General features: G+C 35.6%; 1 protein-coding gene across 1 annotated transcript in view; it reads left to right on the forward strand.

Annotated features, from left to right (window-relative positions):
• Positions 1-418: 418 nt before the first annotated feature.
• The window catches only part of ERCC6L2 (ERCC excision repair 6 like 2), a 127,622-nt gene continuing 102,062 nt past the window's right edge, over positions 419-25,978 (forward strand). Inside the window, exons 1-3 of the mRNA XM_080819719.1 lie at positions 419-843; positions 6,259-6,683; positions 25,169-25,291. Of these exons, the coding sequence (XP_080675845.1) occupies positions 798-843; positions 6,259-6,683; positions 25,169-25,291 (594 nt within the window). The 5' untranslated portion in view covers positions 419-797. The remainder of the gene's footprint in view (positions 844-6,258; positions 6,684-25,168; positions 25,292-25,978) is intronic.

Raw genomic sequence — 25,978 nt, forward strand, 5'->3', positions numbered from 1 at the left:
ACCCGTGAGTGTCGTGAAGCGCTGGCTTCCGGGTGTCCCACCCCGCTGAGACAGCGCTCCAGGAGGGAGTCACTGGACTCAAGTTCCTGGGCAGGCGCTACACGAGGGACGCGAGGAAGTACCAAGTATAAGCCAGCAGGCCGCGAGCGCGCACACGGTCTCCAGCTATGAGTCAGCCCTTAGAAGACTGGCGCAGGTGCGAGCCCACGGGGATCTCGCGCCTCCGTGTTGTCTGCAATATCGGCAACAGGCAGGCCGGCGACATCAAACTTTGCGACATTTGCAAGTGTCGCGGACCTTTGTGTTACCGGCATCTGGGGCAAAGATGGCAGGAACACGACTCCGCCCACGTGAACCAAGATTTTTTTATCGCGAGATCGTAATGACAGTTCAGGCGCCCGATCTCGCGGGATTTTCCGAGCCAGGGCTGAAAGTTGCAGGGGAAGGTAACGGTAGGGTCAACTCTGAAAGAGACGGTAACGGGTCCGTCCATTTGCCGGCTTACTTCCTCCCCTGGCGGATAGCGGGATGACTAGGTGAGCGCCGCCTTGCCAGTCTCCACAGCACTCTCCAGCTCTGCCGCTGCCTGGGAGGCCGCCTCCCTTCTCCCTGGATCATCTCGGGCTCCACCTGTGTTCCCCTCGGCCGCTGGCGTCGCGCTTCAAGGGGGGCGATGTACGCAGGGCTGCAGGAAGTGGCGTTGGCCTCAGTCTTCCCGCCCGCCTCGTCCTCCAGGTCCTCGGCCGCCTGTCGAGTGTTGTACGCAGCCAGGCTGCCCGGCCCCTCCCCCTGGCCAGATGGATCCCTCTGCCCCCAAGCCTCGCGCGGAAACCGCCGGCAAAGGTACAAGCTCGGTGCTCGCCTGTCAGCCCAGGCAGCTGTCTACTGCGCTGGGTTGGACCCATTCCTGCCAGTTCTCTTGGGGTTGGGGTTTTACCTTGTGGGCTCTTCTGAATGACAGCTGGAGTCTGGCGCAAGTTCTTTGGGATTCAGTGTTGAGAACTTGGATTCTGGAGTCAGACTGGATCTAGTGGTGGCTCTGACAGTTACTTGCTGAGAAACTGGGCAGTTTCCTCATCTGTAAAACAGACCATTGCTGAGTTCTTGTGATTATGAAATGTGACGGTGGATGCAACGCACTTATGTGACCCAGCTTCTGGTCCATATTAAGCCCTCCCTAAATGTGTAGTATGTTTATTTTTTATCCTTCTATGCCCCAGTTCTTAGCGAATGGGAATAAAGGTTGAGATATTCAGTTCACATTATTTGATGGCACAAAGACCTTAACATATGATGTCCTGAATCAGGGCCTTACAGTCAACCTTTATTGGGTCCTTAAAACGGGGTTTAAGGGGGGTGTGGTTATCTAACACAAGTCAAGTGGAATGCCTTCTTGCCCCCAAATTAATAGCTTTCATTATTAAAAGTGATATAATAAAAATTCTCAGATATTGAGTGCTTGTTCTGTGCCCAACAATATGCTGCTTGTTTATCTCCATGCTTTCCTTTGAGGAAGGTATCCATCTCATTAAATAGATGAAGAATTCAGAGCTAAAATTTAGAGAAGTCATGTAATAAGACTCAGCTACGAAGGCTAGGAATTGATGACACTCTAACTCAGGGATCACAAATATAACTACCCACAGAAGCCTGGCAGGTGAAATAAGTAGTGAAGCTGCTGAGTGGGGATTGTAGTGGCTGTGGTGCTCAGACCTCAGTTAAAAGGAAGAGGGACTACTCAGTTCCCGGGACTTGTTTATTCCTGTGTGCATGGTACAGTAGTGTAGCTATAAAGTCAGATAGCTTGATTCAAATCCTGGATCTGCCATTTGTAACCATGGGCAAGCTGGTTAACCTTTATCTGTTTCACCATTTGTTTTGTTTTGTTTTTTAAAGATTTTATTTATTTATTTATTTGACAGACAGAGGTCATAAGTAGGCAGAGAGGCAGGCAGGGAGAGAGGGGGAAGCAGGCTCCCTGCTGAGCAGAGAGCCCGATGCGGGGCTCGATTCCAGGACCCTGAGATCATGACCTGAGCCAGAGGCAGAGGCTTTAACCCACTGAGCCACCCAGGCGCCCTGTTTCACCATTTGGAAAATGGAACTAATAATATTACTTACATGAAGTCATGAAAGGATGGTGGTAAGGCTTACATGAAATAAAGCACATGCCTGGCACACATAAGTCTTCAAATATTAGCTCTATATAAATATTTGTTAGTCCTACAAGTATTTGAGTTTCAACCATTGTTCTAGGTGCCCAGGATATAGTAGTGAACAAAGTTAAGTCCCTGCTCTAGGGAGCTAAGTTGAGATAAACAATAACAGATATTTCATATTTTTCTTTGAAAATGGAATTAAGCAAGGTAAAGGAAGAGTGGCAGGGAGTGCTATTTTAGATTGAGTGGTCAGAGAAAACACCTCTGAGAAGATGCCATTGGAGCAGAGACCTGAATGAAGTGAAAGGGTCAGTCATTTGGGTGTTTAGGGAGAGTGTTTATGGAAGGAATAGAAAACTCAGGGGCCCTGAGGTGGGAGCATGCTTGCCATGGTTGACCAATAGCAAGAAGCCAGCCTGGAATGAAGGAGGAAAGGAAATGACGTTAAAGAGGAGCTGCCATTCAACCCCATGGGAAATCCTCCCAATTTAAGATATTTGTTCTAGAATTTGATACAGAGAGATTCCAGCCTTTGCTCAAACTTAACGGAATCTCTTTAGTTCTAGAAATTATTCAAACTAAGGAACCAAATAGATTTCTGGAATTGTTGTGTGAAGCCCATAGGGCTTTTGCACATGCTATGTGCTTAGAGATCCTCTTCTTAGATCTTCTTCCCCTTTAAATTACATTTCTTCAATACTTTTTTTTTCATAGTACTCTGTTCTTATCTTCTGAAGCACTTATTGCAATTTTGTGTTTGTGAACTTTTTAGTATCTGTCTCCCTCACTAGATATCTAGGATCTGTGAGATAAAGGATGTGTGTTTGTTAATAAATTCAGCACATTTATTGAGTGCCTATTGAGTGCTGATGCTGGGGATAAAACTTGAAAAATACAGACATTTTTCTGGAAAAGAAATTACTCTCTAGTGGGAAAGACAGATAAAAACAAATAAACATAGTCATTAAACATTGTGATGTGAGTTATGGAGGCAATAAAATACTGAGATACAGAACAAAAGGGTACCCTACTTTAAATAAGGTGAGAAGATGACATAAAAACAGCTGAGAGAAGACTTGCTTAGCATGTTTAAGTACAGGGGAAAAGTGAGATTGAGTTGGAGAGGTAAGTATTGGTAGATCATGCTGGGACTTAAAGGCTATAGTAAGGAGTTTGTACTTTATTCTTTATGTAATGATAACTATTGAAAAGTTTTACATTAAAGATTTACTAGTAATTTTTAATTTTTTAAAAAATTTATTTATTTTAAAGAGAGAGCAGGCAGGCAGAGGGAGGGGTAGAGAGAGGGGAAGAGAATCCTCAAGCAGATTCCCCACTGAGCATGAAGCCTGACGCAGGGCTGGATCCCAGGACCCAGAGATCATGACCTGAGCTGAAATCAAATGCATAACTGACTGAGCCATGTAGGCACCCAGTAATTTATATTTTGAAATAGTATTGCTGCTATGTGTAAAATGGATTGTAGGGATGGCAGCAGAGAGAATGGTTAAGAGTTTATAGTGGTAATTTAGGAGAAAGCCATAGGTGGTATACTTTAGGGCAGAGAACAGCAAATTACGGGCCAGGGCCAAATTCAGCCTGATACTTATTGTAGATAAAGTTTTATTGGAACACAGCCATGCCCATGTGTTTATGTGTTCTCTGTCCCTTCTCTTGTGTTACAAGGGTAAGAGACTGTATAGTCTGCAAAACTAAAATAATAAAAAGCTAAAATCTGACTCTTTGCAGAAAAAGTTTGCCAACAGTTGTTTTAGAAAGGTGGTAGCATAATGGAGGGAGAATGAGCAGGACTTTCTGATGGATTGGATGTAGGGAGGAATATAAAACGAATAAGGGCTGGCTAAAGGTTTTCTGTTGTGAAAAGTTGGCTAGATGATGATGCCATTTAATGAGATTTGGAAAGACTAGTTCTAAGCAAGGTTTAATCATTATCATTTTTACATTGTTTTTTTCATTTTATACCTATTGTGGTACATACAGTATTTGGTAGGTAAAAACATATATGTTTAATAATAACACATTAATGACTTAAGTGTTTAAAAATTGGAAGGCATTTTCTGGATAGGCAAACAAATCATGTGAAACAGAAATAATGTGTTAAGAATTGCTATAAGGGTTAATTCAGGTCCTAAGGCTCAAATGGTATGGTTATGAAAATAGGGCCCACTGATCTGTTATCCCTGTACAGTGGATCAAGGTTTTAGTTTCTTGTTAAAACATTGTCTTTTAGGGGGCACCTGGGTGGCTCAGTGGGTTAAAGCCTCTGCCTTCAGCTCAGGTCATGATCCCAGAGTCCTGGGATCGAGCCCCGCATCGGGCTCTCTGCTCAGCGGGAAGCCTGCTTCCCTTCCTCTCTCTCTGCCTGCCTCTCTGCCTACTTGTGATCTCTGTCTGTCAAATAAATAAATAAAAATCTTAAAAAACAAAAACAAACTATGTCTTTTAGAATTGTGTGACAGGTCTTGAACAGTTTGGATCCAATTAGCAATAATCGCGCCTCGGATAAACCTCATTGGCTACAATACTGCCACTGCGCAAAGCTGACAGTTTGGATCCAAAGATTAGAGTGGGAGAATAGATTTTTCTTGGCGTACTTCTAATTGTTATGCAAAATAACCTTACCAAAGTTAGTGGGAATAATGGTTTTACTTTTGAGGCACAACTGCTGAGGAATAGCATAATGAGTTATTTGTGCTTAAGACAGTATAGATACACTAGTCATATTATAATCACAAATGTTATAAAAACCTAACGAGAAATCATCGGAAAGATCCTAAGAAACTCCCAGTGGTCACCTGATCTCAATAAGAAATATGTGAGAAAAATAATTCCTAGTATTCTTATATCTGTAACCATATAACTCCTCTGTAATTCTTGCTATATGAAATTCCATATAGCAAATATTTTTATTTAATATCCTCTATTTGGTATCTTTTAATTATACTAGTTGTATGCTATAAAGATACTCCCCTCCCTATTCATAGTGCTGTATTTTCTGAATAGAAAATAAAACAGATAGGGTGCCCAGGTGGCTCAGTGGGTTAAGCTTCTGCCTTCAGCTTGGGTCATGATTCAGGGTCCTGGGATTCAGCCCTGCATCGGGCTCCCTGTTCAGTGGGGGGCCTACTTGTCTCCCTCCCTCTGCTGCTCCCCTGCTTGTGCTTTTTTGCTCTCGCTGTCAAATAAATTAAAAAAAATTTTTTTTTAATGAAAATAAAATAGAAAGCTATACAATTAAGCACTGAATAAATACATATAGAGAAAGGGGTCAGACTTTTCAAATAATAGAATATTAGCAGAAAGAGATCTTTGAATTCTTTTCTTTTTTAAGAACTGCAACCCTTTAAAAACTGGAAAGGAAAAAAGCTATGACAGAGCTGGCACACGTTACTTTGTGGTTGAATTAGAGATTCCCTTGGTTAGTTGTATACAAATTCAAGAAACAGTTTAGAAGCAGCAATACTAAAAAAATTTTTTTTCAAGTTAAAAAAAATAGTAGCAGTATTGACAAGAAGGAACAGCTCTTTATAGAGAAAGGAGATGGGAAAATGCAGACAGGAGAATCACAAAAGAATTGCTGTCTAGAGGATTTTAGCTTACTCATTATCAAGTCCCATTTACTATTACTCTACAATATCATGAATAATATACATAATGTTCATGAATCATCATGAATATCTAAATCAGTGGTTCTCAACCGTGGCTGTGAATCAGAATGGCCCTTTGGATTCAACAATATCCACCAAACAAAGTAATAAAACCAAATGCCTATGGCCTGTAGCCACTGAACCACAATCAACAGAGGTAGTGTCCAAGCATGAATGAGGAGATTATGACACACAGCCAGGGTGAGAACAACCGGAAGTAAATTATATATCCTTTATTCTGCTTATTATAGGAGAACATTTGACAATATGTTTTAGGAGAATATCTATACATGTTATAATTTATCTTGTTTCAGTAATTTGGAAAGGGTATTCGTGTGAGATACATTTTTTTTTTCTCATTGCAGTGGATAAATGGGAGGTTACTTTATAAGTTAGATTCGGAAATTTTATTATCTTCTTTATTATTACAGACATATGGCATCCAGGAGAAAGATGTCTTGCCCCTTCTCCAGATAATGGGACACTTTGTGAAGCAAGCGTAAAATCTGTCACAGTGGATGAAAATGGGAAGTCCTTTGCAATCATCTTATATTCAGATTTTCAAGAAAGAAAAGTACCTCTTAAAAGACTTCAAGAAGTAAAATCTGTTAAAGATTGCTCCAGGAGTTTTATATTTGATGATGAAGATTTGGAAAAACCTTATTTCCCAGACCGAAAATTTCCATCCTCTGCTGTTGCTTTTCCGTTATCTGAAGATGGGGACTCTATTCCTTATACTATTAACAGGTATTTGAGAGACTACCAAAGGGAAGGAGCCCAGTTTCTGTATGCACACTTCATTCAAGGAAAAGGATGTATTCTTGGTGATGACATGGGACTTGGAAAAACAGTACAGGTATTTCTTTTAATTACTTTACAATTAAAATTCATTAAAGTCATTTTATTATGTACATGAATGGATACCATATACAAATCTCTATTTGTGCGCCCAACTCTTACAGTAACTATTTTGTGTGTGTGTATGTGTGTTTCTCACCCACTGGACAGGAAAGTCCTCAAAATTAGGATGGTGTATAGTCATTATTTTATCCTCAGTACTTGTTTAGTATCTGAAATATGTTATTCAGAATAATGTTTTGGTATAACTTGGCTTGACTTTACCTTTGGTAATACTAGTATGAAGATATCAAGTATATTTAAAGTAGTTTAAGTTTCTTAGCAATACTGTATGGAAGGGAAGTATTCTGCCATTTGTCAAGCTACATAGCATGGTTAAATTGATTTCTTGCGGGCATTTTGTGTATATTGTTTAGGATTTATCATATCAGAAGTTTCTTAATCTGGGATCCCTGAACCACTAGGAATTCTACTGATGGACTTCAGAGAGGTTTCCTATTTCCCTAAAATGTGTGCCAGAAGTCTTGAGAGGAAGTGCTAATTATCTATTGCTCTATAAGAAATTACTCCAAACTTTAGCAGCTTACAACAGAATGCATTTATTATATTACAGTTTCTGTGGGTCAGGAATCCAGGTACAGATTAGCAGGGTCGTCTGGCTCAGGCTCTCACAAGGCAGCAGTCCTCTCAAGGTTGGACTAGGGCAGATTCCCTTCCTGGCCACATGATTGTTGGCAGGATTCAGTTCCTTGTGGGATGTTAGACTGAGGCCTCGTTTCTCGTGAGCTATTTATTGGTGAAGGGCTCCCTTGGTTCCTTGCTATAGGAGCCTCTTAATGGAGTTTCTTATAATATGGCAGCATACTTTCTCAGGGAGAGCAAGTGAGAGGGTAGGAGAGAGCACAAGTAAGAGGGAACTCATGGTCTTTTGTAACCTAATCACAGAAGAGACAGCCCTTCACTTTTGCCATATTTGCTTCTTTAGAAGCAAATTTCTAGGTTCAGCTCTTACTCAAAGGGGAAGATTAAACAGGGTTATGGATACCAACAGGTGGAGATTATTGGGAGCCCTGTCAGAAGCTGCTTATCACAAAGTTTTGTGACCTAAAAAGATTAGAGTTCAGAAACCAGACTTTATACTATATAATCACTCTGGATTTTCAAGGAGTGTTTGTCTAGTTTCTGATTACCTCCTGTGTTTCCTTCATTATAATTGAATTTAAGCCATTTTATTCTTCATGACACCTCTATTGTTAGTGGAACTCAAAGGTAAGTGAAAAACTAATTTTAGCATTTAAAAATTGTCTAGGGGCACCTGGGTGGCTCATTGGGTTAAGGGTCATACTCTTGGTTTCCACTCCAGGTCATGATCTCAGGGTTGGGAGATTGAGTCCCACATCAGGGCTCCCTGCCCAGAGTCTGCTTCAGATTCTCTCTCTCCATCTCCTTCTCTCTCTCTGCCCCTCCCCCTGCTCACCAGTGTATGTGCTCTCACTCTCTCAAATAAATAAATAAAATCTTTAAAAAATAGTCTAGAAATGCAATTGTGTATAGGCTCTGATGTAAAAAGCTAGAGTGAAACTTGATCATTCAATAATCATAGTCCATCATCATTAGCCATACTGTTTGTCCCTTTAAGCCTAGGCAATGCACTTAGTTCTAAGCTTGCACACTGAAGGTGCTAAATAATTGCTTATGGAGTAAACAAATTTACTTTCTCAGGAGAATAGGTGGCAAGAATATAGAAAGGAACCTTTAGGAAACTATCATCTGTGACCAAGGTGTATGGATGAATACTAGAGGAAAAGAAATAACTCTCTATAACTATAAACAACTAATATGACTATCTTTACATATAGTTTTATTGTTTTTGCCTATGCTAGAATGTCTTTCCCACCAATGCCTGCTAATCTGCAAAATCAGAAACATCAGGGTGCTACAAAAAGTGACCTTTTTGGGAACTAGTTGGGAGTCTCCTCGCATCAAAACTACCAAATACAATTCAAATTCTTATGCATGTTTTAGGCTCAAATATAGCTTTCATCTCTGAAGTCCATGTTATAAAGTTATTCCCTTTATTTTATGTTGTATTTTTTAAAGTGGTTTTACTGCACAATTTTATATTACCTGACACACTGAAATCCTTGGAACACTTTCAATTGTGTTATGAATGTGCTTTGAAAGTCCTGAGGGCTTATCTTCTGAAGGTTAGGACATGATTTCTACACTAGTTTTGATACTTGGCTGGACTTTTCTGATCCTTGGGGACCTACATCTCTAGTTATTATTCTTATAGCTCAGAGAATAAGTTCTACATAAATAGGGGGTTTGGGAGATCCATTTAAGGTGGAACTTCTATAAATACAATGGCTAAACCAATTAAAGAACTGTGGACAATAGTTAATAAGTTTAATAGAATTTCAAAATACAGTAGAATTAGGTAAAAATGGTCTATGAAAATTTACTTTTGGCATTTATTACCATTGGCATTTACCATTTGGACTGTAGTATAATTTTTTTTTTTAAGATTTTATTTATTTATTTGACAGAGACACAGAGAGAGAGGGAACACAAGCAGGGGGGAGCAGGAGAGGGAGATGCAGGCTCCCCTTGGAGCAGGGAGCCTGTTGTGGGCCTCGATCCCAGGACCCTGGGATCATGACCCAAGCTGAAGGCAGCTGCTTAATGACTGAGCCACCCAGGCACCCATATAATCTTATTCATTTTTTTCCTTTTTTCCTTTTTTCTGATAACATCCCTTAAGTTTTCCCCTTCTCACATTCTGACTTGACCATAATATGAAATTGAGCTTTTCTTTTTAGAAAAGCTTGGTTTACATACCAAATGAAGTTTGTTTCTCTTATTTCAAATTTAAAAATGTCAGTTTAATATTTTACATTCTTCAAGGGATGAGGATTTTAAAATGTACATTTGATCTAGTGACCTTGGAAATTATTGGTTTGTTTGTTTGTTTATTTATTTGACAGACAGGGATCACAAATAGGCAGAGAGAGAGAGAGGAGGAAGCAGGCTCCTTGCTGAGCAGAGACCCCGATGTGGGGCTCGATCCCAGGACCCTGGGATCATGACCTGAGCCGAAGGCAGAGACTTTAACCCTGAGCCACCGAGGCGCCCCAGAAATTATTGGTTTCTTGAACAAGAGCTGTTTTGCTGGAATTTGCGGGGGCACAAGCCAGACGAAGTAGGTGAAGGCATAGACAAGGGAAGTATGCTTACCTCTTTAAGAATGTGGCTTTGAAAGGAACAAAAGTGACCTAGTAGCTGAAGGAGGTTGGAATTTTGAGGAAGTTTCTTTTTTGTTTGTTTGTATCATTTGGGAATAGGAGGAACTTGAGTATTCTTTAAGTGAATTGGAAGGATCTATCTGACTGAGAGGGAGCAGTTGAATATACAGCATATATAAGATCTTACTATGAAAGATCTTACTATGAAACTTTTCAAACATATAGAAGAGTTGGAAGAATTATAAAATGAATACCCATATACCCACCACCTGGATTCTTTCAACATGTCATTATACATGGGTTTATCACTTATCTATCCATCTATCAAACCATGTTTTGTTGCATTTTAAAGTAGCAGTCATTAATATATCCTATCCCCAAACACTTGAACATGTGTCATTAGCTAATCAGTATTTATTTACAATTCTTTTTTTTTTCATTTTGAAGTAAAATTTAAAGTGAAATGCACAAGTCTTAAGGGTACCTGTCATTCCATGAGCTTTGACATCAGTGTAAGTCAAATAAACCCTTTCAAGATACAGGACGTTGTCATCACTCCAGAAGAGGTCATTCTGTTTCTTCCTGGTCTTCCACCACCCCAAGAGGCAATCACTGTTCTACTTTTTTATATCATAGATTAATTTTGTATTTACATATAAATAAGATCATACATGTGTACTCTGTGTCAAGCTTCTTTCACTTAGCATAATATTTTGAGTCTCATCTATGTTATTAATTGCATAACTAGTTTGTTCCTTTTTATCGCTGGTAGTTATTCCATTCTATAGATGCTGCATTTTGTTTATTCTCCAGCTGATGGGCACGTGAGCTGTTTCCAGTTTTTAATTGTTATGAATAAAACTGCTAGAACTCTCTTGAACAATTTTTTATGTATTCACTTTTCTTGAGTAAATAATTAGGAATGGAATTACTTGGTCATAAACTAACCTATGCTTAGTTTTAGAAGAAATTGCCAAACCTTTTCCAAAATGTTTGTACCATTCTGCATTCCTGCCAACAATGTATGAAATTATGGTTGCTTCATGTTCTTACACAATTTGATTTTTTCAGTCTTACTAGTTTTAGCAGACGTATTGGTTGTATGTGTATATATATACATTTGTGTGTTGTGTATGTACTTTTTAAAGATAAAATTGATATACAGTGAAGTGCATAAATTTACAGTATATGGTTTGGTAAGTTTTACATATATATGCACCCAACAAATGATACCTACAATACCACAATCAAGATAATGAATATATCTATCACCCCAGAAGTTTCCTTGTGTACATTTGTGCCCATGATGTGTTCAACACCAATAGTTCATCTATTTTCACTTTTAGTTTTTAATTGTACTAAGAAATTAAAATTGGGAATGAATACAAAATCCTAGATTTTTATTAAAATTTCCCAATATTTTATAGAATTCTCAAATTCATGGAATTTGACAAATTAAGTTAAAATTAAGATTTTCTTCATTTTGGGTAAATGAACAGATTGAATTATGAACTATCATAATTAAGAATATAGTTTTCTTATAATGAAAAAATCCATAGATGAATTTAGAGGAAAGCAATGGATTGATATCTTTTGGTATCTTTTCTGCCTTTTTAGTAGCCTTTGAGGACCAGTTTGCCTGTAATTCAAAAGAATATATGTATCTGTGTGTGTGTATGTATGTATATGATTCTGTCTTTAATTATGAACAGTAAAATGCATGGATCAAAAGTATACAGTTATGCATATTCAACTCATATATATGTATACATATAACCACCACTCTAATAAGATATAGAACATTTCCTTCACTGTGTAGTTTCCTCATGTCCCATTGTAGTCAATACCCAGTTGCTAAACTTTTCGTTATTGTCCTCTGTCATTTGTGAAACATTCTTTCTACCTCCTTTGGTCTGAGTTCTACATCAGCCATTTTGCTCGTATCAATCTCTTGCTGAATTTAATAACTATTTTCTGCTCATTAATTTTTTTCTCAGCCATGCTTCCTCAACTCATCTCCTTTCCCACTGCACCCCATCCTCAAGTCAACTGGATTTTGAACTGCTGGCAGATACAAATAAACATTTCATTTAAACTTTTCTAGCACCTAGCACAACACCTGGCATGTATTAGGTAGTGAATATATTTTTATTGAATGGACTAATGAATTTTAAGTTGGATTAGCTAATCATGTGTTATGGCTTATATTTAATGATCCCTGCATTGTTAGGCTCTATGATAGGCATTTTCTGTTAAGCATACATGTTAATTAGGCATTATTGCCCCCATTTTATTGATGAAAAAATTGAAATCTATTGACACATTATGTAAATTGCCCAAGGTCACATAGTTAGTATAAAACTGGTTGGTCAGACTCCTGCATTACACTGCCTTATATAATATGGGTTAGGAATGCAAATTTTGTTAGAATATTTTAAAACTCAGCACAAGTTTTGACCATTCTCATATATCAGTATTTTATAAACTTTTAGATAACATAATTTGCTGAAAAATCTGCTTTTTTTATTGTGATATATGAGATTGTGTACAAGCCTCCTTATCTCAGTAGAATGATGCTGACAATAACAGCTCCTGTTTATTAAATCATTGATGTGTATTAACTTGACATTTTACATTTTTTCCACCTTTTTTAAGAACTAAAATAATGCTGATTATATCTTAAATGTACAAATGTCTTTCATAAAAATGTAAAGTATAATTTAAAATTTTTTTATTGAGGTAAAATTCACATAACATAAATTAACCATTTTGTTTTATTTTTAAAAGATTTTATTTATTTATTTACTTGTCAGAGAGAGAGAGAGAGAGCGTGCAAGCGTGAGCACACAAGCGGGCAGAGTGGCAGGCAGAGATGGAGAGAGAAGCAGGCTCCCTGCCAAGCAAGGAGCCCAATGAGGGACTCCATCCCAGGACCCTGGGATCATGACCTGAGCCGAAGGCAGCGGCTTAACCAACTGAACCTAAATTAAAACAATTTTAAAGTATACAAGTCATTTAGTGCATTCACAATGTTATGCAACCCCTTCTCTCTCTGTTTTAAAATTTTTCATCAGCACAGAACACCCCAGAAGTAATTACCCTCATTTCCCTGACAACCACTAATCGGCCTTTTGTCTATATGGATTTGCTTTTCCTGAATACTTCATGTAAAAGGAATCATACAATTGTGACCATTTGAACCTGGCTTCTTTCATTCATCTAGTATGATGCTATCAAGGCTCAACCAAGCTGTAATATATATCAGTACTTCATTTTTTTTATGGCTAAGGAATATTCTATTGTATGTAAATACCACAATTTGCTTTTCTATTCATCCTTTGGTAGACATTTGGATTATTTCCACTTTTTGGCTGTTATGAAAAATGCTGCTATCATGTACAGGATTCTGTGATAGCTTTCATTTGTTTATGTACCTAGTAGTAAAATTACTAGATCATATGGTATTTCTTTGTTTATTTTTCTGAGGAACTGGTGTATCATTTTACATTCCCACCAGCAATGTGTAAGGTTTCCTATTTTTGCACATTCTTGTCAATACTTATTAAACTTTCTTCATTATAGCCATTCTAGTGCATGTGAAGTGGTATCTCATTGTGCTTTTGATTTGCATTTCTATAATGACCAGTGATGTTGAACAACTTTCTATGTGCTTTTTGGCCATATCTAGCTAGCTAGCTATCTTCTTTGGAGAAGTATATATTCAAGTTGATATGTAGACTGAATGTTTGTGTCCCCCCATAATGCATGTGTTGAGACTCTAATCCCCGGTGTAATAGTATTATTTGGAGATGGGGTCTTTGAGGAGTAATTTAGGGTGAGATTAGTGACATTGTAAGAAGAGATAGGAGAAAGGTTGCTTCCTCTCTGTTCTCTGTCATCTGAGGGTACAAGACGAAGACTGCAAGCCATCTGTAAACCAGGAATCGGTCTCTCACCAGACCAGATTTGCCAGAATTTTGATCCTGAACTTCCTAGACTGTAGAACTGTGAGAATGTTGTTTAAGCCATGCAGTCTATGGTAATCTGTTATAGTGCTCCAAAGTGATTAAGATGCAAGTCCTTTGTCCATCTTTAAACTGAGTTGTTTGTCCATGTATGTAAGTAATTAACACAAAATTGAGTATGAGGATAGTCAGACTGAACAATGGTATAGAACAAAAAAGACTAGAATGGTCTTGTTTGGTTTGACTAATATGCAATTTTGTGTTATTACTTTCTTGTTATACCTTGTATATCTTTATGTAATCCTTTATATTTTGATGTAAAGTTCTAATCAATGTGTCAAGTTCCATGAACATATCTTTTTAGGATTTTATTAGGATTATGGAGTTCAGTTATATTGAATTTATAGAACACTTTGGGGAGAATTAACATGGAATGATAGCTCCATTAATTTAGGTCTTTAATTTGTCTCAGCAGGGCTTTATAGTTGTGTATATGGGGCTTATACATATTTTGTTATATGTAATTATATATTTTTGATCTATTGTTAGTGGAACTTTTAAATTTAATATCCTAATTTTTTGCTGGTAGTATATAAAAATCAAATTTATTTTTATATATTGAGCTCATATCCTGCTACCTTGCTAAATTCATCACTTGCTAGTTCAAGTAGTTGTTTGTTAGATGCCTTGGGATTTTCTGTGTAAACAGTATATGTCATCCTACTTCTCTAATTTTTATCTTTTATTTCTATTTCTTGCCTTATTTCACTGGCTAGGTAGGATTCTAGGACAATGTGAATAGAAGCAGTGACATCCTTATCTCATTCCTGTTTTAGAAAAAATTCAGTATTTTAACATTAAGTATATTAGCTGTAGGATTTTCATACTATCTTTTATCAGATACAGGATATTTCCTTCTAGTCCTAATTTCTAAGGTTTTTTTTTTTTTCATAGTTACTATGTATTGAATTTTATCAAATACGTTTTCTGCATCCATTGAGATCAATTTTTCTCCTTTTCTCTGTTAACATACTATATGAATCAATGTGATTTATATTCATTGGTTTTTTTAATCTTAAACTAGTTTTGTATTTTTGAGATAAACTCAATTCGATCATGAGGTGTTGTTTTTATATTTGCTGGATTTAATTGGCTAATATTTTAAGAATTTTTGCCTCTATATTATTACATATATTGGTCTATAGTTTTCTCATATTATGTTTGTCTGGTTTGGTTTTGAAGTTATGCAGACCTCACAAAATAAATTGAGAAGTGTTTCTTCCTCCTCTTTTTTCTAAAATAATTGGGTAAAGTTTCTGTTATTTTATACTTGAATATTTGATAGAATTTACTAGTAACGTCTTTTGGACCTGGAGTTTTCTTTGAGGGAAGGTTTTTGATAATAGTTTCAGTTCCGTTAATAGATATGAAGCTATTAAGATTTTTTGCTTCTTGCTGTGTCAGTTTGGTAAATTGTATTTTTCAAGGAATTTATCTGTTTCATCTAAGTTGTCAAATTAATAAAGATTTCCATGATACTCCTTTTCACTCTTTCAGTGTTTGTAGGATCTGAGTGATACCTCTGCATTTTTAATGTGAATATCTTATGTTCTGTTTTATTATGTTTTTTAAAAAGATTTTATTTATTTCAGAGAGACAGAGTGCGTGTGTGCATGAGTTGGGGGAGGGGCAGAGGCAGAGGGAGAAGCAGACTCCCTGCTGAGCAGGGATCCCTATGCCTGGATTTGATCCCAGAATTCTGGGATCATGACCTGAGTCCAAGGCAGACTCATAACTGACTGAGCCATCCAGGCACCCCTCTGTTTTATTCTTGATAGCCTAACAAGGTTTATTGATCTTGTTGATCTTTTCAAAGAACCAACTTTTAGTTTTGTTAATTTTATCTGTTGTTTCTTTGGTATTTCATTGATTTCTGCAACTATTTTTATTGTTTTGCTTCTACTTACTTTGGATGTATTTCACTCTTCAGTTTCTAGCTTGTTAAAGTAGAACCTTAGGTCATTAATTTCATACTTATCTTCTGATGCACTATTTTTATGTTTGAACTTTGCTTTATCTGTGTTCCATAAATTTTGATGTGTTACATTTTCATTTTCATATAATTCAAATTATTTTCTAATTTTTCCTGAGATTTTTTTTTCCCTCTGGTTCTTGAGTTAGTTACAAGTTTGCTTGATTTGCCAATATTTATTTTTTCCTAGATATTTCATCATTAATGATTTCTAATTCCATAGTGGTTAGAGAATACATTTTACAAGATTTCAATATTTTGAAAAATTTATTGATTTTTTTTCTATGGCCCATTTTATTGAATATACTATATGTACATTTTAAAAGAATATGTTTTCTGCAGTTGGTTGTAGTGTTCTATAAATATCAATTAGTAGATCAAGTTAATTGATAATGTTCAGATTTTCTATGTTCTTAGTATTACTGAGAGAGGGAAGTTAAAATCTACTGTGTTTGGGGGTTTATCTATTTCTCCCTTTAATTTTGTCAGTTTCACTTTCATGTATTTTGAGATTCTGTTATTAGAGTCATAAATATTTATAATCACTATGTCTTCAATCAGGAATTGACCCTGCTATAATTATGAAATGCTATTTCTGGTATAATACTTGAAATCTACTTTATCTGATATTAAGATAGTCACTCTGATATTCTTATGCTTGCTGTTTTCAAGGTATGCTTTTTTGCATTCCTTTATTTCAAGCTCTGTGTCTTAATATTTAAAGTGTGTCTTGTATAGCAGAAATAAACAAAATGGAAAGTAAACAAACAAACAAAAACCAATAGAATAGATCAGTGAAACCAGAAGTTGGTTCTTTGAAAAGACCAACAAAATTGAAACACCTTTAACCAGATACATTAAAAAAAAAGAAAAGGAAAAAAGAAAAGAAAAAGGACTCAATCAGAAATGAAAGCAGAGAAATAACAGCTAACACCACAGAAATGCAAAGGATTGTAAGAGATTATTATGAACTAGAAAAAATGGATAAATTCCTAGAAACATAATCTCCCAAAGCTGAATCAGTAAGGAATAGAAAATGTGAACAGACTATCAGCAATGAAACAGATTATCGGCAATGAAATTGAATCAGTAATGAAAAAACTCCCAACAAACAAAGGTTCAGGACTGAACAGCTTCACAGTTGAATTCAACCAAACATTTAAAAAAGCGTTAATTCCCATTCTTCTCAAACTATTCCAAAAAATAGAAGAGGAAGGAAAACTTCCAGATCCATTCCATGAAGCCAGGATTACCGTGATACTAAAATGAGGTAAAAACACTACAGAAATGAGAACTATAGGCCAATATCTCTGATGAACTTGGATGCAAAAAATTCTAAAAGATACTAGCAAACTAAATTTAACAATACATTTTAAAAAACCACAGTCAAGTGGGATTTATTCCCAGGATGCAAGTGGTTCCATATTTACAAATCAACCATGATACATCATATCAATAAGAGAAAGGATAAAAATCATATGATCATTTAATAGATACAGTAAAAGTATTTAACAAAGTAGAACATCCATTCATGGTAAAAACCCTCAACAAAATAGGTCTGAAGGGAACATACCTCAACATAATAAAGGCCATATGTGAAAAACCCACAACTAACAGCAGACTCAATGGTGAAAAACCGAGAGCTTTTCCCCTAAGGTCAAGAACAAGACAAGGATGTCCATATTCACCACTTTTATTCAACATCATAACCAGAAGTCCTAACCACAACAATGAGACAAGAAAAAGGATTAAAATTGGTAAGAGGAAGTAAAATTTTCACTATTTGCAGATGACATGATACTTATATAAAAAACCCTAAAGATTCCACCAAAAACTACTAGAATTGATAAAGGAATTCAATAAGGTTGCAGGATACAACATCAATATACAGAAATCTGTCACATTTCTATACACTAATAATGAAGCAACAGAAAAAGAAATTAAGAAAATGATCCAATTTACAACTGTACCAAAAATAATAGAATATCTAGGAATAAGCTTAACCAAGGAGGTGAAAGATGTGTACTCTGAAAACTATAAAACACAGATGGAAGAAATTGAAGATGATGTAAACAAATGGAAAGACATTCCATGCTCATGGACCGGAAGAAAAAAATTGTTAAAATGTCCATACTACCTGGGGTGCCTGGGTGGCTCAGTGGATTAAGCCTCAACCTTCAGCTCAGGTCATGGTCTCAGGGCTCTGGGATCGAGCTCTCTGCCCAACAGGAAGCCTGCCCCCCCCCCCCCCCGCCTGCCTCTCTGCCTACTTGTGATCTCTCTCTCTGTCAAATAAAATAAAATAAAATAAAATAAAATAAAAAGTCCATACTACCCAAAGCAATATACAGATTTAATGCAATCCCTATCAAAATACCAACAGCATTTTTCACAAAACTAGAACAAACACTCCCAAAATTTGTATGGAATGACAAAAGACCCCAAATAGCCAAAGCAACCTTGAAAAATAAAAATAAAGCTGTAGGCATCACAATTCCATATTTCAAGTAATACTACAAAGCTGTAGTAATCAAACAGTATGGTGCTGGAACAAAAATAGACACATAGATCAATGGAACAGGATAGAAAACCCAGAAACAAACTCACAGTTACGTGGTCAATTAATCTTTCACAAGGGAGGCAAGAACATACAATGTGAAAAAGTCTCTTCAACAAATAGTGCTGGGAATCTGGACAGCTGTGTGCAAAACTGGACCAGTTTTTTATACCATATACAAAAATAAACTCAATGAATTAAAGACCTCTGAAGCCATAAAAACTCTAGAAGACTTACTAGAGTAATTACTGCCCAGGCAGTAATTTCTCTGACACTGGTTGTAACAGTATTTTTCTAGATATATCTCCTGAGGCAAGGGAAACAAGCAAAAATAAAATATTGGGACTACATCAAAATAAAAAACTTCTGCACAGCAAAGGAAATAGTCAACAAAAGTAAAAGACAACCTACTTAATGGGAGGAGAAGATATTTGCAAATGACATTTGATAAAAGGTCTGTATCCAAAATATATAAACTTACAAGGACACCAAAAAAAAAAAAAAGATTAAAATGGTTAGAAGATATGAACAGACATTTCTCCAAAGAAGACATACAAATGGCCAACAAACACATGAAATATGCTCAACATCACTTATCATCAGGGAAATCAAATCCTCATCGGTGGCTCAAGTAAAAACACAAAAGTAAACAAGTGTTAGCGAGGATGTGGAGAAAAAGGAACCCTTGTGCACCACTGATGGGAATGCAAACTGGTACAGCCATTGTGGAAAGCAGTATGGAGGTCCCTCAAAAAATTAAAAATGGAATTACCCTATGATCTAGTAATTGCACTACTGGGTATTTACCTAAAGAATACAAAAACACTAATTCAAAAGACTATATGCACCCCTATTTTTATTGCACCATTATTTACAATAGCCAAATAATGGAAGCAGCCCAAATGTCTGTCAATGGATGAAGAAGATATGGTATCTATATCTATATAGATATGTATAGATATATCTACACACACACACACACACACACACACACTGGAATTTTATTCAGCCATAAAGAAAAATGCAGTCTTGACATTTGCAACAACATGGCAATCAAAGTAATCAGCCAGAGAAAGACAAATACCATATGATTTCACTCGCATGTGGAATTTAAGAAACAAAGGGGGAAAAAAAAGAGAGAGAGAGAGAGAGACAAACCAAAAAACAGACTCTTAACTATAGAGAACAAACAAGTGGGTTTCCAGAGGGGAAGTGGGTGGGCAGATGAGTGGAATAGGTGAAGATTAAGAAGACACTCATCTTGATGATCACTGAATAATACATAGAATTGTTGAATCACCATATTATACACCTGAAAATAATACAACACTGTATGTGAGCTATACTGGAATTAAAAAAAAAAAAAAGTATGTGTCTTGTAGACAACTCTTTATCCATTTTGGCAATCTTGATATTTAATTGGAGTGTTTAGTCCATTTACATTTAATGTAATTTCTTTTATATTTGAATTTGTACATACCATTTTATTACTTGTTTTTTGTTTGAACAGACTGTTTTCTGTCTTATTCTTCCTACATTCCTGCTTGCTTTTGGGTTGCTAGGATATTTTTAAAAATTTCAGTTCTCCTATTGGCTTTTTAACTATTTACATTTTTTTTGTTGGTTGCTCTAGTGATAAAAATATACATTCCCAACTTTTCACAGTGTGCTTAAATTTAATAATGTAGCACTTCATGTAAAATGTATCATGATGAAATGGGTTGTCCTATTATTTTAAGGAAACCAATGTTAGGAAAGTTACATATAATACCCAATATCCATACAATATCTAAATTTTGAAAATTAAACCAAACTTACATTCCCAGAATCAGCCCAACTTGATTTTAGTATATATTTCTTTTTTATATTTCTGTGTTATATTTGCTAATATTTTAAGGGATTTAATTTAATATTTGCTTCTGAGTAAGAAAAATTGGCCTATAAATCTCCTGCCTATAATATGCTTGTCATATTTTCTTATCAAGATTATGTCAAACTCATAAAATGAGTTGAGACCATTTCTCCCTTTCTAAAATCTGAAACAGTTTAAGACTGGCATTATATCTTATCTTATCTTATCTTATCTTATCTTATCTTACCTTATCTTATCATCCTTTCCTTTCCTCTCCTTTCCTTTCCCTCTCCTTTTCTTTTTTCTTTCATCTTTTTAAAAAAAGATTTTATTTATTTATTTGACAGAGAGAGACACAGCAAGGGAAGGAACACAAGCAGGGGAGTGGGAGAGGGAGAAGCACGCTCCCTGCTGAACAGGGAGCCCAGTGTGGGCTCGATCCCAGAACCCTGGGATCAGAACCTGAGCTGAAGGCAGATGCCCAATGACTGAGCCACCCAGATGCCCTGTTTTGTTTTGTTTTCTTTTTTTATGTAGGCTCCACACCTAGTGTGGAGCCCAACATGGGGCTCGAATTCAAACCCTGAGATCAAGACCTGAGGCGAGATCAAGAGTTGGATATTTAACTCAGTGAGCCACCCAGGCACTCCAAGACTGGCATTATATCTTTCTTAAGCATTGGTAGACTTTATTGGTGAAGCCATTTGACTTTTAGTTTTCTTTGTGTAAGGTCTATAATTATGTATTGAGATTTAATATTTTATGAAAATGTAAATTTTATGTTTTTTCTTGTGTCAGTATAGATAAGTTCTGTTCTTCATTTCTTCCAAATTTTTAGTTATTGGCATGACATTATTTATTATGTCCTTTGTGTGTATGTGTGTGTGAGTATTTACCTCTTCTTGTAGTTTTTCTTCTTCATTAATTATCTAGGGGCTTTATCACTTTTTAAAATCCTCACTAGAATGATCATTTGGCTTTGTTGATTCTTTTTATTATATGCTTTTCCACTTATACATTTTGTTTATAATTCTGGTTTTTTGTGTTATGTTTTCTGTATTTTTATTTATTTTTGAAATAGATTCTTAGATACTTTATTAGCAGTTTCTTTTCTTACTAATATAGGCATTAAGTCCCTAAAACATGATCTTAGGTATAGTCCACAAGTTTAATATGTAATTATTACTTATTATTGTTAAACTCAAAATATATTCTAATCTTAATTATGAAATTAGAAGTATATTCTAATATACTTTATTTTATATATATATTTTTAAAGATTTTATTTATTTGGGAGAAAGAGAGAGAGGATGGGAGATGGGTCAGAGCACAGGGAGAGGAAGAGGGAGAAGCAGAGGTTTGATCCCAGGACCCTGAGATCATGACCTGAGCTGAAGGTAGTTACTTAACCAACTGAGCCACCGAGTCACCCATTATTCTAATATGCTTTAAAATATATTTCTTCTTTGAGGCACCTGAGTGGCTCAGTCCTTGGGTGCCTGAGTGGCTCAGTCATTAGGTGTCTGCTTTTGGCTGAGGTCATGATCCCAGGGTCCTGGGATTGAGCCCGGCATCAGGCTCTCTGCTCAGCAGGAAGCCTGCTTCTCCCTCCCTGCCCTGCCCCCCTCCCCCCCCAACCCCAGCTTGTGTTCTCTCTTGCTGTCTCTATGTCAAATAAATAAAATCTTTAAAAAAAATAAATAAATAAAATTTATTTCTTCTTTGAAGTATATTTCTTACTTTATAAATATTTGTGGATTTTCTTCTTAAACTTTTGTTATTTCTAGTTTCTCACATTAAAGAACATATTCTGTATTTCTGCTGAACCGTATTGAGATTTGTTCCATGACCTTATATGGTGCTTTGATAAATATTTCATGTGTATGTTATTAATTTTTTTAAAAGATTTTATTTATTTATTTGAGAGAGAAAGCATAACTAGGGAGGGTGCATAGGGGTAGAAGGAGAAGGATAGATGACTCCGTACTGAGTAGGGAACCCACACAAGGTTCAGTCCCAGGATCCTGAGATCATGACCTGAGCTGAAGGCAGATGTTAAACCGACTGAGCCAGCCAGGCACCCCTCATATGTATTTTAAATGCAGCTATGTTTTGCAGTAGTGTGCAGTGTTTGATCAAATGTTCATTAGGTCAAGTTTGCTAACCATGTGATTCAAATATTCTGTTTCTTTACTGATTATTTTGTTTCTTTTTTTTTTTTTTTTTTAAAGATTTATTTATTTATTTGACAGACAGAGATCACAAGTAGGCAGAGAGGCAGGCAGCGAGAGAGAGAGGAGGAAGCAGGCTCCCCGCTGAGCAGAGAGCCTGATGCGGGGCTCGATCCCAGGACCCTGGGATCATGACCTGAGCCGAAGGCAGAGGCTTTAACCCACTGAGCCACCCAGGCGCCCCTGATTATTTTGTTTCTTACTGAGTCATTTCAAAATCTTACCATTATGCTATGGATTTGTCTACTTTTATTTCAGTAAGCTGTTTTTTCTTTGCTTAACAATTTATACTAGTTATAACTTCCACATGAATTAATTTTTTAATCAATATCAAGCTTGAAGTATATCTTTTTAATTTAGTAATGTTTTTGCCTTAGAGTCTAATAAAACAGCTATATCGACTTTCTTTTGGTTTTTGTTCACATGTCTTTTCATTTTTTTACTTAACAACTTTTCCTTTTCCTTGTTTTAAATGTTTTTGTGTGTGTGTGTGTAAATGGCATATGTATTTTATGGACCTGATGATCTTTGTCTTTTAATTGTAACATTTAGTCACCTCCATGAAATGTGCTTTCTAATATATATGGATTTAAATCTACTATTTTATTATTGCTCTTTATTTGTTGTATGTTACCTATGTTTATTTTCTTCTTCTTTTTTGCCTCCTTTTGGATAGATTATTTCATATTATTTTGTTATCTCTGTCTTAATAGGTTACTACTTACACATTGGTGTATTTTCCTTCTAGTGGTTACCCCAGAGATTAGAACAAACATTCTTGACTTATCAAAAATTTTAATATAAACAAGTACTTTTATTTCCTCCTGGACAGTGTAAGGACACCAGAATATTATAATTACACTGGGCCCTTTCAGACTCAACTGCATGTGTTGTCATATCTTTTAATGCTTTTATTTAATTTCAAGAAGACAGTTTTGTTCAATAATGTTTACATATCTATATTTTCTGTATATTTACCATTTTTGTTGCTCTTAAGTTTTTCCTGCATCACTGAGCATCTACATAATATAATTTTCCTTGTGCCTGAAAACATCCATTAATTATTTCCTGTACTGTGCTCTTTTGATGAGGATTTTGTTCAGTTTGTTTGTCTGAAAATATCTCCATCTTTATTCTTGAATAATATCTTTACTGGGTATAAAACTAGGTTACTTTTATGTTCTTTACCATCTTGAAAATATCATTCGACATATAGTGTCTTTTGTTGTTTTTGCTGCCAGATCAGCTATTTGTCTAGTTGTTGCTTTTTGGTAGGTAATCTATTGTGTTGTCCCTGTGCTACTTTTAAGATTTTCTTTTTGGTCTCAAGTTTTGAGCAGTTTTTCTTTGCAACACCTACTTGTGGGTTGATAATTTATTTATTTACTTATTTATTGGTTTGATGTTCTTAGTGGATTGGGAATATATGGCTTGACTTTTTTTTTTTTTTAAATCAGCTTTTAGAAGTTTTCAGCTTTTATCTCTTCAAATACTTCTCTTACACCATTCTTTTTCTTTGTCATTTGGGACTGAGATTATAGGTAACCATTCTTTTTTTATTTATTTTATTTTATTTTTTTAAGGATTTTATTCATTTATTCATGAGAGACAGAGAGAGAGAGAGGTAGAGGGAGAAGCAGGCTCCCCACTGAACAGGTAGCCCGATGCTGGACTTGGTCCCAGGATCCCAAGATCATGACCTGAGCTGAAGGCAGATGCTTAACCATCTGAGTCATCCAGGTGACCCCACTCTCATTTTAAAAAAACTGTTTGTTTTTTGTTTTTTGTTTTTTTAGTTTTTCCAATCTCATATTTTTTTCTTTAGGTTTTAATATTTATATGATTTATTTTTCTAAAGTAATGATTCTTCCCCCATATGGATACCCCAAATACTTTCCCCAATCTTTAAAATAACTCTGCAAATATTTATTTTTGCTATTTTCATGTATTTTTACAGTTATTCAAAAAGATTATCTCACCTAAGTTTACATAACTGCCAAGCAACTAAGGCTGAAATTTGAACCAAAGTCCAATTTATTAAATATTTCTTGCTCTTCATTATGTGAGGTTATATTTCCTTTATTATGTCTCTTTGTCTTTCTTACTTGGTATTTAGAGAATAGCTGTTATTCCAAGTGGTGTGTATATTGATGAATTGTCTTAGTCTATCTTAAAATAACATTCTATCATTCCATCTATAATTATTAGATGAACCGAAGTACACAACAGGGAAAAAAGAATGTATGTAGTTTATTCTAATAGAATATATGAAGAGATAGTTTCCATGGAGAGAGACAAATAAGAAGGTAATGTCCCAACTGATGAGATCAAGAAAAAATTCATTCAGTAGGTAAAACTTACCATGGAAGTGATAGCCATGTGAGAATTCTTTTTCACTGTACTCAGGGGTCAGGTGTGCTGTACATTTGTTAATATATATAAAGAAAACCAATACTACTATTTCATGTTGTTTATCCCTGTAACAAATCTATTTGTATATACTCAAATTTTCACTAATTGTGTAGTCAATCATGTAAGCCATAACATTTTGTCCATCTTGAAACATTTACACAGTAACTAAAAAAATTTTTTTTCTCCCAGGTTATTTCATTTTTGGCTGCAGTTTTGCATAAAAAGGGAACTCGTGAAGATATTGAAAACAACATGCCGGAATTTTTACTAAGAAGTATGAAAAAGGAGCCTCCTTCTTCTATAGCAAAAAAAGTAAGATGTTTAGGAACATAAAGCTCATGAAGCTGGTATTGGAAATGTATATAGAAACTTGTACACAGCATACATTATAGCATAAATTCAAAACACATAAGTTAAATACATTATTAAAATATTTGTTTTATAGACCTAATTCTTAAAGGATTATCAGTTTCATCCTCAAATTAAGTATGATTGACTCAAAATGGCAAAACAATTTTAGCTTGAATTTTTTTGTAGGTTTTCAGTCTTTTTCTTGGCTGGATTTATATGACTTACTTTCATTAATTTGTTAAATTTCCATAAACGTGTATGTAAAGTTAATCAAAGTCCATTGTATTGTTTTTTTATTTATGTGAGAATGAAAGGGAGACATTGATATTGATAAGAAAGGTATGTCATTGATAAAGTTGTTCAGGAGAATACTTACATCCTGAAACTCTGAAACAAATTCTTCCTACATGAGGACTGTTGAAGTTGGAATTAGAAAGACTAAGGTCTAGGCGTGTCTTTGTCTCTGCTCCTGTCACTATGAATGCTATTCATGTCTATATTTCAGCTTTCTTCGTTGTAAATACATGTTTATAAATATCTCATGTACGAATCATAAAAAATAAGAGATTTCTAATAAAATAATGAAATGCAAGAAAAAGTATACTTTTGTGTCTTTTATATTCTCAGAAAACTGGATAGAAATAAAGA

This window comes from Martes martes (assembly GCF_963455335.1).
Source record: "Martes martes genome assembly, chromosome: 12".
Lineage (NCBI taxonomy): Eukaryota > Metazoa > Chordata > Mammalia > Carnivora > Mustelidae > Martes > Martes martes.